We start from the raw sequence: 14,033 nt of genomic DNA, 5'->3' as shown, positions 1-14,033 counted from the left end.
CTCTCTCCAAAAGAAGTTTTTGACAACTTATCAATTGAAAGGGAATCATTCAACCAAGTTGATGCCACGCAAAGATCAAGAGTAACAAGAGAAAAAGAGGATCTCTGTTTCATCCACTGGTGTAGTAAAAAAAATCCAGATACAGAAAGTTCATAGATGAGGACGAGTTGAGAAGGGAAAAAAACGGCAGCGAGCCCCAAACCGAAGAGATGTAAGAAGTTGTCTGCCCAGTGATATTCTTCATGAGTTTGCAAAGTTTGCAGATTTCACACACATCATATTAGCATAACCCAACCAAGTAGCATATACATAAAGCTTCAATCCCTCTCACACAATCAACGTATTTTATAGGCCTAAGAATCAATGACGATGAGTCAATGACCCAAGAAGTACAAAGTCGTGCAAATCCAAACTTATTCTTCAGCATTGTCTGATATTGGCATTCACCTGTTCTAGAGTCAAATTGTGTAGGCGAAACGGCCAGTTTATTGTAAATTGTTGGTAGTAATTATTATTGTCCATAACATTTTTTCACAGTCCATGGTAGGAGTTGACAAGAGATTACAGAATCCAAATCCTAGCTACCATCTCTACCTTGTTTGATTTAGTGTTTGTTGTGATGATTAGCATCGATGAGGCCTGTTTAATGAAAAGTAATTGTCAAGTTTGAATGATTTGTTTAATAATCATTATTGTCTGACTGATCAACTGCCGGATTAAGCGCTATGTCGCTCTCCTTTGTCTTTTAATCTTGTTGCTTAATCATCATTACTTTTGATGTGGATCCTACATGATTGTTGTTTAGAGATTATTCTTTTGTGATTTTGTCATGTATAGAACCTTTTTTTCTTAAAATGTTGAAATTGAATATAACATATAATTTAGATTTTGTTATGTTAATTTTCGTGTGTGGTATTACGGTACTTTATTCTACCTAAATTTTCAAGCACTTATAAATCAACCATCTCTGCTTAAATAGGAGTAAAAAGGAGAACAACTAAGCCATAAGATATAGTTTCCGTCTTTTATAAATATAGAAGGCTTCTCTTATACGGACGCCCTTTAAAATTTATGGATGTCTCATCTCAGTCATTGGTGGTCAGATCAGGTAAAAAAAAATTAAAATTATTTCATAGAAATAACTTACAGCAATCCGACATCAAAGATTATCGTTTCATACGGTCTACCTATCGAAACGAAGCTTCCTATTGCGACAAATCTTTTCCAACTAGACATAGCTTGAATCACGGTGGAAATTGGATAGAACATGAGTTTAAGCTCACTACACCACTATCTCTTTCTGTCGTAAATTCAAAACAGACGTACAGTTTGTTTCATAATTATATAAAAAGTTTGAAAACCTTCAAAAATACATATAACTTTTCTTTCTTAATTGATAGCTGTAGTTCACCAAAATTTTGCCGTATTTTCCTCTGTTCGAGTTTGTAAATTTTTAAGTGCTAATTGTAATGTCTACTAATATAGAATGAAGAGTTGTAATGTTTACTAATATAGAATGAATGTTTAAACACATTTAAAAAAAAAAAAAGTCCTTTACACCAACCAACATCAGCAACAACAAAATTAACAAAATAAATAAAAAAAACAAAATAAAAACATTTATATCTCTTCTTCTCTGTTCTGTTTTGCCATCTGTCGCTAAAGGTCGTATTTACAAAAAGACCCCGACAGCCCACCTAATTTACGGTTCTACCAAGAACACCATAGAAGGTATCATAAGTCATCAGAGAAGCAAGAGCTTAGCAGATCCTGGAGGTCACGTGACTCCAAACCGAGTCGGAGCGATTCCATGACTCGCTCGAACGCGAGCACATGACAGGGGATCCTTAACACCCCTTCTTGTTCATACCCGTATTCCTGAGCCGATTTGTTCAATAACCCGACAAAAACCGGGTGGTTAAGGAGCTCCGCACTCACCACGAACCGCTCCATCTCGTCTCCGACGTACACTGGCACGTGACCCTGCGGGACAGACTTCGTACGCCCGATTCTTCTCGCCGACGAGGCCCTCCACCTAACTATCTTGTCAGCTCTCCTCGCCGCCGCCGCCGCAGTTTTCGAAGACCCGGATCCACGCCGGGTCTGTGATTCGGATCGGAGCAGGCTGTACTGCGAGGAATCGGCGACCCGGGACAATCTTCGTATCAACTGCTTCATCTCACAAATTAAGAGATACCCAGAAAAATTGAGACCCTCTTGAAGTAAAATCGAAGACACCCAGAAAGAAAAGCTCACTCGAAATGGATCAATTTAACTCCTTGAAGCTTTTAGAAGAAGACGGGGAGAGATGTAGAAAGAGAATCAGTATGTATGGAGAGAGTGGGGAGGGTAAGAGGGAATATATAGAAATAGCAAGAGAGGGAATAAAGAAAGGTGGGTTAACACATTGAAAGGTGATGATGAGAGAGAAAGAGAGATAAATATAGAGAGAGAAGGAGAGGTACAGGTAGGAGTACTTGCCAGGTACAATTAGTGAGTGTTATTATTTATAGATTTTTAATAGAATTTAAAATTTTGGGGTGGTGAATGTTGTGGTAGGGGTGAAGGTTAAATGTTTTTGTTCATTTTTGCACAATTTATGCATGAATGAGATTTTGATTGAAATTCAAAACGTATTACCTTATTTAGAATGATATTCATGGTAACAAAAATCTCCAATTTAAATTTCTCAATCTCAATCATATCTAGTAAGGTCTAACAATTTGTTGACTCTCAGATTTGTCTAGTAGGTTAACGTTAAAAGAAAATATCAAAATAGTCAAATATTATGGTAGATTAGATTATACTCAAAATTAGTAATATCGTAAATAAAAAAAAATATACATTACATCACCTTAATGACTTTTCCGAAATTTACATGTGAAATTTCAGTTTTTGTTGAATGAGAAAATATTTCATGATTTCTTCACCACATCGTCTCTTATGGAGGTAAAATTGGGATCTTCTCATCCATCTATCGTGGATTCTTTACCACACCAATTCTTTTAGTGTGTTTCAACGACACATATATGATGCATAGTGACGAGACTCCTAGATCTAGTGGAGATTTGTATCTTTTAATGAATGGAAAATCGAGAAACTAGATACAATCCATGTGTGTTGTTTATTTTACATTTGTTGTTTTTTTATTGTTATTGAGTCCTCGTGTGTATTTTCCTTGACTTTGATTTGTATTTTCTTATACTGCTATCACGAAGCTAAGTGTAACTTTGCTGTCATGATTCATGGAATGAATTGTTTGGACTTATGCTCTTTCAAAAAAATATCGTATTTTTTCATTTTAGTGTAGTTATTTGGAAAAAAATAAAATGACAATAAATTTTCAGTCAGAGAGAGAGTGAGGAAAACGTTTGGGAGCGCAATCGTCGGAAAAGGGAGGCTCTTCTTTTTTCCGTAGTCCGTTTCAGTACATTTCCGTGACTCCACCCACGCCTTTCGTCTTCCTTGCCTACGTGTCATTTCTTCATCTCACCCTTCCGATACGCGCGTCCAACACACGCGCTCAACCAAAGGTAAATAAAATAGAGGAAAAAACTATTATTTTTCCTTTTCTTTAAAAACCAGACAATCAAATACATAAAATTCACAAGTTTTTTGACAGATTCTCTGTTTCTAAATACCAAATAAATTATAGAATATCGTTGTGCTGAGATGAATATTTTGAAATTAGCATTTGGAAGAATATTTTTTAAAATTTTTAGAAAATAAAAGAATCAGAAATTGACAGGGTTGCAAATTCATTCGAAGTGTATGTATATAATATATATATATATATATGCATCATATGTATATGCATGATACATGCAACATCAACCTTTATATGGGAAACATAAATAGTGTAAGTGGGGGATGTTGTTAAAGAAATCCATTGAAAGTTGATGATGATACGGATTTTGTTTTTTTGCTTTTCGGCTATGGATTAAAGTTGAGTTTTCTTTTCTTTTACTCCTTTTTTTTTTTTTTTTGCTTTTTTGAATTTGGAATAAAAATTTTGGAAGGGAATAAAAGGAGGCAAAAGCAAGTGATGAGGTTCATGTTTTGGAGCACACATTTGAGGACCTTCAAGTTTTGGGTATAGAGGATTTGGTTACTTTTTAATTTGTGTAAAGTTAAGCCACCATCATTTCATATCTTTCTTTATTATATGCTTTTTATTTTGTACATGATCTTTTTACCCGCAAGTGCGGTATCAAATCGAGACAAACTCTAAACACTAGATATGATCTCAAAAAAGAACAAGGATCAATGTCGGCCAATAAAACGATGGAATGTAAGATTTATCATGGAAAGGGAAATACTCTGAATCACCCGCTAAGGCCCCTATAGATGATAGCTTAGTGATAAAGGAGGTATGCTTGCAAATTCTGGTATGTATACATGCAACTATAGTTAGTGCAAGTGATGATATTGTCAAACAAATCCATTGAAAGTTGATGATGGAAGGAAATGAAACTTGTTTGATAAGGCAAGCATTCTTCATTAATCAAATATTAAACCCTGATTAATCAATCTAATATTCTACTTTGATCCTACCAAATACCAATATATACGTCCTCGATGAAGCAACAAAATTAATGTTAATTAGTGTAATTATATGTAAGTATATATGTTGTATGTGTATATGTGTGTTTATCAATTAATAAAATCAATTGTCCATAGGAGATAAGGGAAAGCCAATATCGAACTCAATACTTTTCGAGTATATACGGTTTGACCTCAAAGAGATTCGCTACTACGATCACCCAAGTGGTGCTCAAGATAAGTTGTTACTAAATATATATATATAAAAAAAAAACTTTTGATTAGTAGTGAATTAAATTAAAAAAATTTCAAAATGCATTAATTACGTTTTTGTTTACATACAATGACTTTTTAAATCTGTAATGCATTAATCAATTAATTGTTCAACTGGCAAGAATGTTTTCGGTCCATAATTTTATGTTATTAATCAAAGTTACATTGAGCTTATTATTTAATGTATGTTCAACACTGCTACTTAACAGAGAAATAGAAAATTAAACTAACCAAACTGTACAACCTGTAACGAAGCTTAATTATTATTTTAAAATAAAAGAAAATAAACCAACTAACAGGGGAATCCAATTTTACTAGTTATTTAGAATCTTTCAATATTCATTTTAAGAAAAAACTATTTATTATAAGTAAAAAATTATAAAAATAATAATTAAATATGATATATTTTTCAATGTTTGAATTTTGTGAATGTGAATACAATCATTTTCTAAGACATTCAGACCGCGTATGAGTAATTGTACACTAAGAGACCTCTTCTTAACTGGATATGATTCCTTCAATAGCTGTCACAACTCACAGCTAGAGACTTAACACAAGTCGGTTGATCTGGACCGTCAAACCGGATTACTAATTAGTATTCTAAATTAAAGTAATCAAAAGTGACGGTTATTATTTTTTAGTTCAGAAATTGCATGGCAAGTGGATTCATTGATATAATTATTGTACTATTTGTCTTGCTATTTATGTAGCTAATTTTTTGTGTGTTTTTTTAGAAGAAAGAAAATGTAGACTTTGCATATTTTGACTCGAGCACTTTTGAATTTTTTTTTTTTTTTTTGAGTTTGGAGAGAGTGACAACATATATAAACATTTGATTTGGGGCTCCACAATTCTAAAATGTATAATTCACATTTAATGGTGGAGAAGGAAATCGACAATTTTAAAACTGAAAAAATAAAAAATGTAGTATGATGTGACACACCTCCCAAACCATTGAATTCAAATTGTAGAGTATACAATTTTAAACGAATTGTGGAGCCTCTAGATTTTTAGAAATAGAAAGTGTGCATTAGTGAGGGTTTCTTTTACAAAAATGCCGGCAACTTAATTCCTGCGATTAATTTCATTATAATTAAATGAGAAAATTTTCAATGGTCTTAACACACCATGTGATATGTTGATGTGGTATACCGGAATAAATAGAATGATGCTAGTTCATTAACAGTTGGTAACAATGCATGGTGATTGAGACGGGATATAGATAATTTGCAATTCGAATTCCAAAAAATACCAGCCGCCTGTGAATTGACACATCCCATTAATTCTGGTGCACCACATTAGCACATGACATAGTGTGGTAGGTTTACTAAACCATATACCTATCTAAACCCAAAATCATAAGACATTAGATTATGAATCCATAATTGCATGTATTGGTCAAGTAAACATGAAAAAAAGAAGATATTTTGTTTAGAATTGTGAGATTTGAAATATCGATCCATTCATTCAAAACCTTGATGATATAGATTGACAATGATCGATGTTAATTTCAAGGATCTAGAGAGTATATATATCGATTGGCCAAATATAGGTTGGAATTGAATTCACTAATTGATAATACCTAGCAAACTATAGATGAATAACTTAACAAGCAGAAGTTGCAGAGAAATTGCATTGAAAAATACACTTATAAGGTCACTATCTACGAACTATACTACATATGTATAGATGGTTTACTTAGAATAATAGAAACTTCTTATTTATTTCTTTTGGTCAAAATTAAAGAAAATGAGAAAGAAGAACCATAAAATTTATTTTTTATCATCGGAGTCGGACATTGGGCATATATATATCTAACCCAGTTGATTGTTAATCGAGTTACCTCTCATTAATATAAACATCAAATTTACGATATGAAATCATGGGTCTTTTCTTTTCTTTTTTGATGATTTTGTATCAAATTGTGCAATTATATAGATGGGTTTCTAAAAAAATGGAAACTTATATCAATAGAAGATGATGTTCTTCTGAAAACGAATATATGTTTAAATGTATAGATTGTCATACAATTTAGTACTTGGGATGAAAATATATTTTTGAAAGGTCAATTCATGATATTAATTTATCATAGATGGGGGGAGCTTCTAGATGTAATTAATGGAAGAAAAAAAAATGAAGGTGGGAGTTAGATGTTGAATTAAAAGTAACAATTAAACTCTAGAAAAGTCCAAAATTGCCACCAAACCTCTCAACTCTTAAGTTGCCAAGAATTGATGTCGTGGAGCCCACAAGATGAAGATGTTGACGTACGAATTCAATTCGGATTATTTATTACAAATGATGGCCGTACAGTCATCGTACACCAGAAGAGAGAGAGATACAGAGACAGAGAGAGAGAGGAGACACTAAAGCCACCGACCTACCACTTGGCTTGCTTTTGTTTTGAGGGTTGGCTTTCCGTACACCGCAATTGATGGGCTTGACATGGACTTCCACGAACGCTTGTCTTTAACTGGGCCCCACAGGACATTACCTTTGCTTTTCTCTACATATGTCGGCCCAACTCTCGGCCCACTTTTGAGATCCACCCTACACCACACTCATTCCACAGTAAGTAAATCATGAATGTGAAGAGAGAGAAAAGAAAGAACTTAATTAAACAAAATATGTTTTTAATTTATAAATAATTAAATTAGTTTTCCCTAATCCCTCTCCAAATAATTTCATTTTTGGAGAAAATATTTTGACAAAAAATTGATGAAATATTCCCCTCAATTCTCTTCGTATCCCTCCCCTCATTTTTTTTAAAAATTTAAAAGGAAATTCACTTCCTCTTCTATTTTATTCCCTTCAAATCGATCAATCCAAAACACACTTTAATAAGTTTTACGACGAACTGCATTCTGAGTTATCGGTCTTGCTTGGGCCTAACCGGGTAATTTTTAAGAGGTTTCTCATTCTTTCAATAATCCAATAATTGAAAATTCGCTTTATTAATCCAAATTATATTGCCGTGGAATTTAGAAGAGAAAAAAAATGTACGAAACTTGTTTCTTTTAGTTTTATTTACAAGATTAAAGGAGCCTCCAAGGCTCCAAAGTCCAATCATATACGGTTACAAATGAATTGAAGCAGTTATGATTCCGTGTGTACCCCACGATTGTGTCTCCATGTAACTCAGCAATTGTCGACTGTTGTCCAAGTGTTGTCTTGGCCTCTTGGGCGTCGCGGAAGCTACTTAATATCAAGATTCAATAAATACCACTAACACACTCCATCACTAAGAAATCATGGATTTTAACAATGAGAAGGACGGGATATCCTGAAATAAATCTCTGAGGTTGATGTGTTTGCTAGCCAACCTACCCCATGGAAGATTGAACTAACAGGTGCGTAGGTTGCTAAAGCGGATAATTCCTTAGGTGTGATGTGGACCCCACAGGACAAAAAAAACTCCACAAGTCCTATATATATATATATTCTAAAATGCAAATTATTATAATTATGTATAAAACTATTTTCAATGTATATGATAGCATAATTTTATGGAGTCACGTAGAATTGTGCAAAGATTTTAAGTCAATAAAAGAGATAAAAGTGAGTTTAGACCAAGTTCAAAGTGAGTTTGATCATGATAGCAATAAGCTCGTATCTTATAGTAATGCTTTAGAGAATGTCTTCTTTATTGAAGGTGTAGGTTTATTCTCATCCCTAGCTTGAAAATTCATACGTGTTAAGCGGTGGCTATTACATAATTTTATGACTTTATAAAGTGTATATATTTTTAAAAATAGTGGTTGGAGGGTTCCAAATGTTTTAAAAAAAATCAAGCATTGTATGTGAGTCAGCAAGTCAAAATCAAGCTTACCCACCTAGAAGAAGCTCTAACCCTAAAAAGGAGTTGGTTGGTCAAAGAAGTTATGAAGTAAATATAGTAGAGAGAAAATTTTGGTCAAAATTTAAGCTTGGACTAGAACTCATTGATTTGGACTTAATTGATGGTACGAAGATTAGGTAGTGCAACCGTACGCAAGTAGCCACTATACATGCCAATTTTGACTCATAATAAATTAATCGCAATAGTCAAAACTTGTGCAGCAATATTTTCTTCTCATTGGCCCACTAGTTAGAAATGATTAACTAAGTATTCTTATTTGGACTTAAATAGCATGACGTGGCAGAATAAATTATTGGAAGAGATTTCAACCATAGATTTTGATTTTGTTTCATCTGTATAGGTATATATATCCCGAGCCCGACTACTAAAGGTCAAAGCCACAAATTCATTGAGCAAAGCCCAACTACTAATGGGTCAAAGCTCAACTCACTAGGTTTGAGAAATTGTTTTGTTATATGTAGGGAGTGAACTTGACCCATATATACCACTCGGTTAGGAGTTACTCAACCAATATGGGACAATGATTTTAACATATACTCCTTGTGAAATGCATTCCCAGTTTGTTTTTATCTTTGATTTTGAGTTAGATTTATAACTACGATTTGTATTTGACAATTTTTTTTTATTTTTTTTTATTTTGGTGGTTCTGTTACTGTATTGTAATTTTATTTTTAGTAATAAAACTTCTTGTCTTACAAAAAAAAATAATTATAAGAAGAGATTACACAATTTTTGACATTTCCTTCCAACTTTCCAAGATTCAGATTTGATGAGTCAAGCTTGATGAGGACAAGATGAGGACAAGATGAGGACATAGATGTTTATCTTTATGGGTGAAATATTGTATCACCTTTCAAGTAAACCACAGTCAAAACAATTTGTAGTGTGATTTCTCAATCATTGACAAAGTGTGTAATAATATTTGTCCACTTTTTTCAGCATATAATGAAGAGCCAAAAAGAGTGTGGAGCCTTTGTGTCGTTTGGATATAAAGAGAAGTCGCAAGGGTTTGGTAGATTAGGTCAGGTGGATAAGAAACATTGTGTGGGGTTTATAGTTATGAAAGAAAGTAACTTCACAACTACTCCTTCAAATATATTATTACATCTATATATCATGGAAACAATTTCATGTACCTGTTTTGGCGAATTTTTATGCGTCCACGTAAATATTGTGTTGTTCTGATGTGTTGTCGTTGTGTTGTTCTGAAGTATTGTCGCGTGAAAAAATAGATAAATTAATTGTTATAAACGAAATGTTCTGTGAATTTGTTTTTTTTTTTTGAAACAGGGGTTTAGGGAGGGAGTAGGATTCGAACCCACTACTTAATGGGTGAACGATCTCTTAAATGCAACGTGATTGTTGTTCAACTAATGTTCTGTGAATTTGTTGAATCATAAATTAATTAGTATATATACATACCTTAATGTTCGAAAGATTTTAATTCATTTAATTTAGATATGAACATGGAGATATTCATTCGTTTAGGGTGTTGATTTGTGCTTTTCTTTTGACATGCCAACATGTGTTTTCTTTTATCTTATTCGGAGAAATTATTTAATGATCATGTTATATGTTGATGTGATGTACAATAACCAATAAAATCATATTCATTTGGATATTCGGAGTTTATCTTCTTGGTCTTCTTTCCTTATCCTTCGTTGTTTTTGTTTCTCTGTGTGTGGAATCGATTGGATTTGTTACACAAGCAGTGTAATGAAACCCTAAATTCACAGATTCTTCAGCAATTCAAATTAGGAAATTGGGTTTTCAATCTCTTTCTACGTTTTGTACTGGATTTAAAAAAAAAAAAAAATGGATGACAAGAATGTACTAGTAAAAAAGTCCAAAACAAGTACAGGAAAGGAAATAACAAAGTAAGATAGGTCGTGTTGGAATTTCCATTCTAAACACATGAATATATTATCTGTTCTGAACCACAAGCCCATACATATTTGTTTTTCATGGGCATTTACCTTTGATTCTTAGACTCATGAAAACGTGTTTATAATGTGAGACGAATTGAACTTTGTTTATATACCAATCCATTAAATTTTGCCAGACCTATGTACAATTTTAGTGTCGTTGCCAGATTCGCGATCAGTGGTCTCCTCTCGCCGGATTCGAAATCGGCAAATCTCCAAGAACTCTAAACAACAAGCAAGTTTCTTCTCCGATGCCTTTGGTGTAGTTTCTTTCTAGGCTAATTTAATACTTTCTCATGATGGGCCCAATTAGCCATAACCCAAAAACCAGTCCATCCAACTAGATAAGGCCCAAGTCTATAAAAATGTCCAAGGGTTCGTAACAGGATGGCTATCGCATTCCAAGGTTTAGGGTTTGGAACTCGTCACTTCTCCTGTACACGTGGATGTGGGTTATTTTACAGAGGGTTTCTGCCTTGGATATCCTCGCTTGGTGCCAGACAATAACCAGTAGCAATGGCCTAAAACCCTTCTCATTCCTTAAACACTGCCCCTCTCTTTCTGTCTGTATGAGGCTCTGGGAATCTCTATGCATCGGAGCCCTCACAAACTTGATCGGTTAGGCAATGCTTCTCTTTTCTTCTCAGTCATTAACTTTTACATTGATTTATTGTAGCTATCTTTTCATCAATTTCTATTTGTTCGTCTTAAATGAAATAAATTATGTGTTAGGATGTGATTGTTAAATTAAAACCCAGTTCTCAATTTTCTCTTGTTTTCTTGGGTTCTCTTTCTGAAGCTGTTGAAAATTGAAACAGAGTAAGGAAGATTAAATGCTAGGGCTTAGTTCAATCTACGGGTTCTTCAGTGAAAAAGTTTTAAAAAAATTTGATTGAATGAATTGGTAAATTTTTTGGAAGAGATTTGGGATGAGCTGAATGAATCCACATGTTAGCTAGACTACGTAGGTGGATTGGATTTATAAGAATAATCGAATAATCAATTTCCCTGCAAGGTTGCAATTTTGGCATATTGAAGGCTTAGTCTAACGTTTTATTTCAAGTTCAAAGCTTGACACACTCATTTTGACATGGTCTTATTAATAAGGGGGAGTTCAGCCAAACATGAGGAAAAGTGAGTAATAATTAAGTTCAAAGCTTTGATACTCTCATGCTTGTACACCCTCCTGTTAATTTTCTTTGAAGATGTTTAATTATCAATGCTACATTTTGTCTTTGATTTCATATTGCAGTTGATAGAATTTTTTCTTGATTTCATTGCTTATACTGATATTTTACTATTTCTTCGGCAGAGAACGACTTAAACCTTGCTTGCCATATACGTTCTGGCTGCCATTTCAGAAGTCCAGAAGTAGCCATAGTATAGCTATGCTTGATAATGATTACAGCCACATAGGGTCATATTTCAGCCATACTTCTGTTGAACCAACTACTGAAAGGCTCAACTGTGATAATCACGCTTTCAGTTATCCCTTAAGAAAAGATTCAAACCATTTTGAGAATCCTCAGAAAGTTACACCAGGAAAAAGTTATTCTATTCTCCAATCTCCTTGTTTTCAGCATTGGTTCAAAAATTGGCAAGAGAAAAGAAAGCACAAACTTACGGCAAGCACTTTTGCTGGGGCTATTGGTTTTTGGCCTCGCAGGAGGGTCCAGCTCTGGCTGGAGAAGCTTGGGGCAATCGAGCCATTTGCTGGTAATTTGGCCACACATTGGAATAACATCAAAGAAGAGGAAGCACTCGAAAGATACAAGCTTATAACAGGAAACACAGTTTTATTTCCAGAATTTCAGGTCTATCATGATAGGAATCCAGAAGATGATTGGCTAGCAGCTTCACCAGATGGGGTCGTTGACAAGTTTGTGCATGATTTGCCTTCCCGAGGAGTGCTAGAGATCAAGTGCCCATTTTTTCATGGAGATATGAGGCAAGCTTCACCTTGGAAGCGAATTCCTGTTTATTATATTCCTCAAGCTCAGGGTTTGATGGAAATACTGGACAGGGATTGGATGGATTTGTATGTTTGGACCCCTAATGGCAGCAGCCTTTTCAGGTTATATCGAGATGCAGATTATTGGGATGTCCTGAGATTATCGCTTTCTGATTTCTGGTTGAAGCATGTACAGCCAGCAAGGGAAATCTGCAGCAGATATGTGATCACAGATCCCCTTGACCAATTAAGTTATCTCAGGCCAGAACCTAAGCATGAACTCTTTCGCTATATCATCTATGAAAGTAAACGCATTGTTGATGACTCAAAGTTACTAATGCGTGAAATCCATGGAGTGCTGCAAAACTGAAGCTTCTTTGTGTATGCAATTGGGTCTTTATTTCGTGGTTGAAGGGAAATGGATTTTGTTTCTCAAATAGCAAGCTCTTTGAGGAGTGGGATTACTTTTACTGCTAGAATTCACACTTGAAGGTTGGAGAATTTTGGAAGACATTACTGTTTATGGTGTGGGGCTGGAATTAAAGATATGGATCATTCACTCGGGGAAGGTATGACGCTACTTTTCTCCTGACTCCCTTGTTCCATGCCTTCATATTCTAGAGGCTATAGCTCCAACTGCGATGTACCATTATTTTGAATATTGTGGAATGCATGCAACTACACTATGCTGTTGATGGTATGGAGTATTTGCGCTCGATGGAAGTTCGATCAGCTCCTGGAAAGGTTTCTAATTCTCCTTAGCGTATGCATTGCTATTGTTTTTTGGTTGGGATAGTTGTACCATTGCGGTCATAGTGTTGATACATTGAATTCATATTTGGAGAGATTTCTTTCTCTAGTGGTGAAAATGCATGTAGTATTGCAACCAGTATTTCAGATACATATTGTCCTTTTCTTTTCTGTTTCAATTGTAAAAGAAAACATGGTTACATGTTTACGTGATCTGCAGGGAACTAAGGAAGGGCAATGTATCTGATTCACGTAGAGAATACAAGAAGTTGATAAAACTGTAAGTTACTTCTGTTGATGTCCGACTTTTTGTTAATGCATATAGTATTGCGCTCTGTTGAACTGCCTTCATGTTATTAGGTTGGACATATTGAACCTGAGTGCTTCCCATACAGAGGATTCGTCAACTTTAGTTGTTATGGTTGTTTATCTGCAACTCCTCTGTAAATTGGACCTGTGTAGTTTTGAGTGGGTAATGAATCAGCACAAGATTTCCCAGCTCGAGCGCAGAAGAATCAGTTCTCTTTCAATGATTACTGCATATTCTGAACGGGAGTCGGACCAAATGTGTACATTAATGTAAAGTACTTTACCATGAGTATGTTAAGACACTTTCATGGTTAGCAGGGTTGCATTACAATTGTCTTGTCAGCTTGAACTAGCGCTCTGAATATGTGATCTCTCAAAGATGCATTAAACAAGCGTGATCATTCGTCCGGCCATAAGCGAGAAT

The 14,033-nt window shown here is 34.5% G+C and overlaps 2 protein-coding genes across 5 annotated transcripts; one reads left to right on the top strand and one right to left on the bottom strand.

Moving 5' to 3' along the window:
- Window positions 1-1,541: 1,541 nt before the first annotated feature.
- LOC119988139 (auxin-responsive protein SAUR71-like) lies at window positions 1,542-2,462 on the bottom strand. Its single transcript, XM_038833079.1, has one exon. It carries the CDS (start codon window positions 2,176-2,178, stop codon window positions 1,735-1,737), a length of 444 nt encoding a protein of 147 aa, XP_038689007.1. The 5' UTR covers window positions 2,179-2,462; the 3' UTR covers window positions 1,542-1,734.
- Window positions 2,463-11,007: 8,545 nt separating this feature from the next.
- Window positions 11,008-13,998, top strand: LOC119988125. 4 transcript variants are annotated; one of them, XR_005465546.1, is made up of 4 exons: window positions 11,008-11,217; window positions 11,912-13,119; window positions 13,521-13,580; window positions 13,661-13,998. XR_005465546.1 is itself a non-coding variant. In XM_038833058.1 (2 exons), exons 1-2 carry the CDS (start codon window positions 11,189-11,191, stop codon window positions 12,918-12,920), a joined length of 1,038 nt encoding a protein of 345 aa, XP_038688986.1. In that variant the 5' UTR covers window positions 11,008-11,188; the 3' UTR covers window positions 12,921-13,409. The 4 variants fall into 4 exon arrangements, 1 of the variants encoding a protein (XP_038688986.1); XR_005465545.1 differs by having other exon boundaries at window positions 11,912-13,294; XR_005465547.1 differs by having other exon boundaries at window positions 11,008-11,222; window positions 11,912-13,294.
- The last annotated feature ends 35 nt before the right edge of the window (window positions 13,999-14,033 follow it).

This window comes from Tripterygium wilfordii, chromosome 21 (genome assembly GCF_013401445.1).
Source record: "Tripterygium wilfordii isolate XIE 37 chromosome 21, ASM1340144v1, whole genome shotgun sequence".
NCBI lineage: Eukaryota > Viridiplantae > Streptophyta > Magnoliopsida > Celastrales > Celastraceae > Tripterygium > Tripterygium wilfordii.
Note: the sequence above shows the minus strand (reverse complement) of the source record. Positions and strands in the feature narration are given on the sequence as shown.